Source organism: Lolium perenne, chromosome 3, assembly GCF_019359855.2.
Source record: "Lolium perenne isolate Kyuss_39 chromosome 3, Kyuss_2.0, whole genome shotgun sequence".
NCBI classification, from domain to species: domain Eukaryota; kingdom Viridiplantae; phylum Streptophyta; class Magnoliopsida; order Poales; family Poaceae; genus Lolium; species Lolium perenne.
In genome coordinates this window covers 269651197-269652339 of record NC_067246.2, presented here as the reverse complement: position 1 = coordinate 269652339, position 1143 = coordinate 269651197, and the positions used below count along the sequence as shown (strand labels likewise).

The window sequence follows — 1143 nt, the reverse complement described above, 5'->3', positions numbered from 1 at the left end:
CATGAGGCGCCTATTGGACAGGCTTGGAAAAGCATTAAGTTTAGGCTCCCTTTTCAATAATAAACTAAATAATATTTACATTTGAAAAAATCATAGTCTTCGAAATCTTGGTGGAGACAATTTGAAATATTTATTTCAAATGATTGGCCGAACTATATACCATAATTCTTATTTTTACCAATAGCTACTTGTGTATATATGTATATACATATGTATCTCTAGAATTAATCAGAGAAAGTTTATGAGGATCGGTGTTGTTCTGGACATTTGTAAGGGCTAAGTTTAATTGTTGAAATATATGTTTGGTAGGAAGGACGGTAAACTGTAATTATTTTAAAGTCTACAGCCTAAATATACGTAATATAAACGTACTAAGTATGCAAAAAAATGCTAGGCCAAGGCCCTAGCTAGCTAAGGGCCCGGGGCGAGCGCCCCTATGCCCTTCCCTATGGGCCGGCCCTAGATGGAGCGCGCCCTGCTCTATGCCGCCAACCACGCGCCGCTCACGCCCATCTCCTTCCTCGAGAGGGCCGCGCTCGTGTACCCGGACCGCCACGCCATGGTGTCCGCCATCGGCGACACGCCGCCCCGGACGTGGAGAGAGACTAGGGACCGCTGCTTCCGCCTCGCCGCCGCACTCGCCGGTCTCGGCGTCCAGCGCCGCGACGTGGTACAGATATTTACCTTTAATCCGGTTGCTCGTCCCCTCCCCTGTGAAGCTGCTTATTAATTGATTTTCTTTTCATTCCCCTCCTCTTCTCATACTCATGCTTTTTGATTCTACAGATTGCGGTCTTCGCGCATAATATCCCAGCGATGCACGAGCTGCACTTTGCGGTGCCGATGGCCGGTGCCATCATTTGCGCACTCAACTCGCGTCTCGACGCCGCCATGGCCTCCAACCTGCTGCAGCATTCCGAGGCCAAGATCGTCTTCATCGACGCTGCACTGCTCGGGGTCGCCCAGGGAGCCCTCCGCCTCATGTCCGTTGCAGGCGCCAGGGCCCCCGTTGTCGTCCTCATCAGAGGCGAGCTCTCAACATCGTCGCCAACTCAGCAGGACTACGAAGACATAGTGAGCGGGGGAGAGACTCCCGAGTTCGCGGTGCAATTAGGGCCGGTCCATAGATTTCCGGGGGCCTAG

At 51.4% G+C, this 1143-nt stretch overlaps 1 protein-coding gene across 1 annotated transcript; it reads left to right on the top strand.

Moving 5' to 3' along the window:
* Window positions 1-463: 463 nt before the first annotated feature.
* Window positions 464-1143, top strand: LOC139838167 (butanoate--CoA ligase AAE1-like). The gene is made up of 2 exons (XM_071827537.1): window positions 464-670; window positions 787-1143. Exons 1-2 carry the CDS (start codon window positions 464-466, stop codon window positions 1141-1143), a joined length of 564 nt encoding a protein of 187 aa, XP_071683638.1.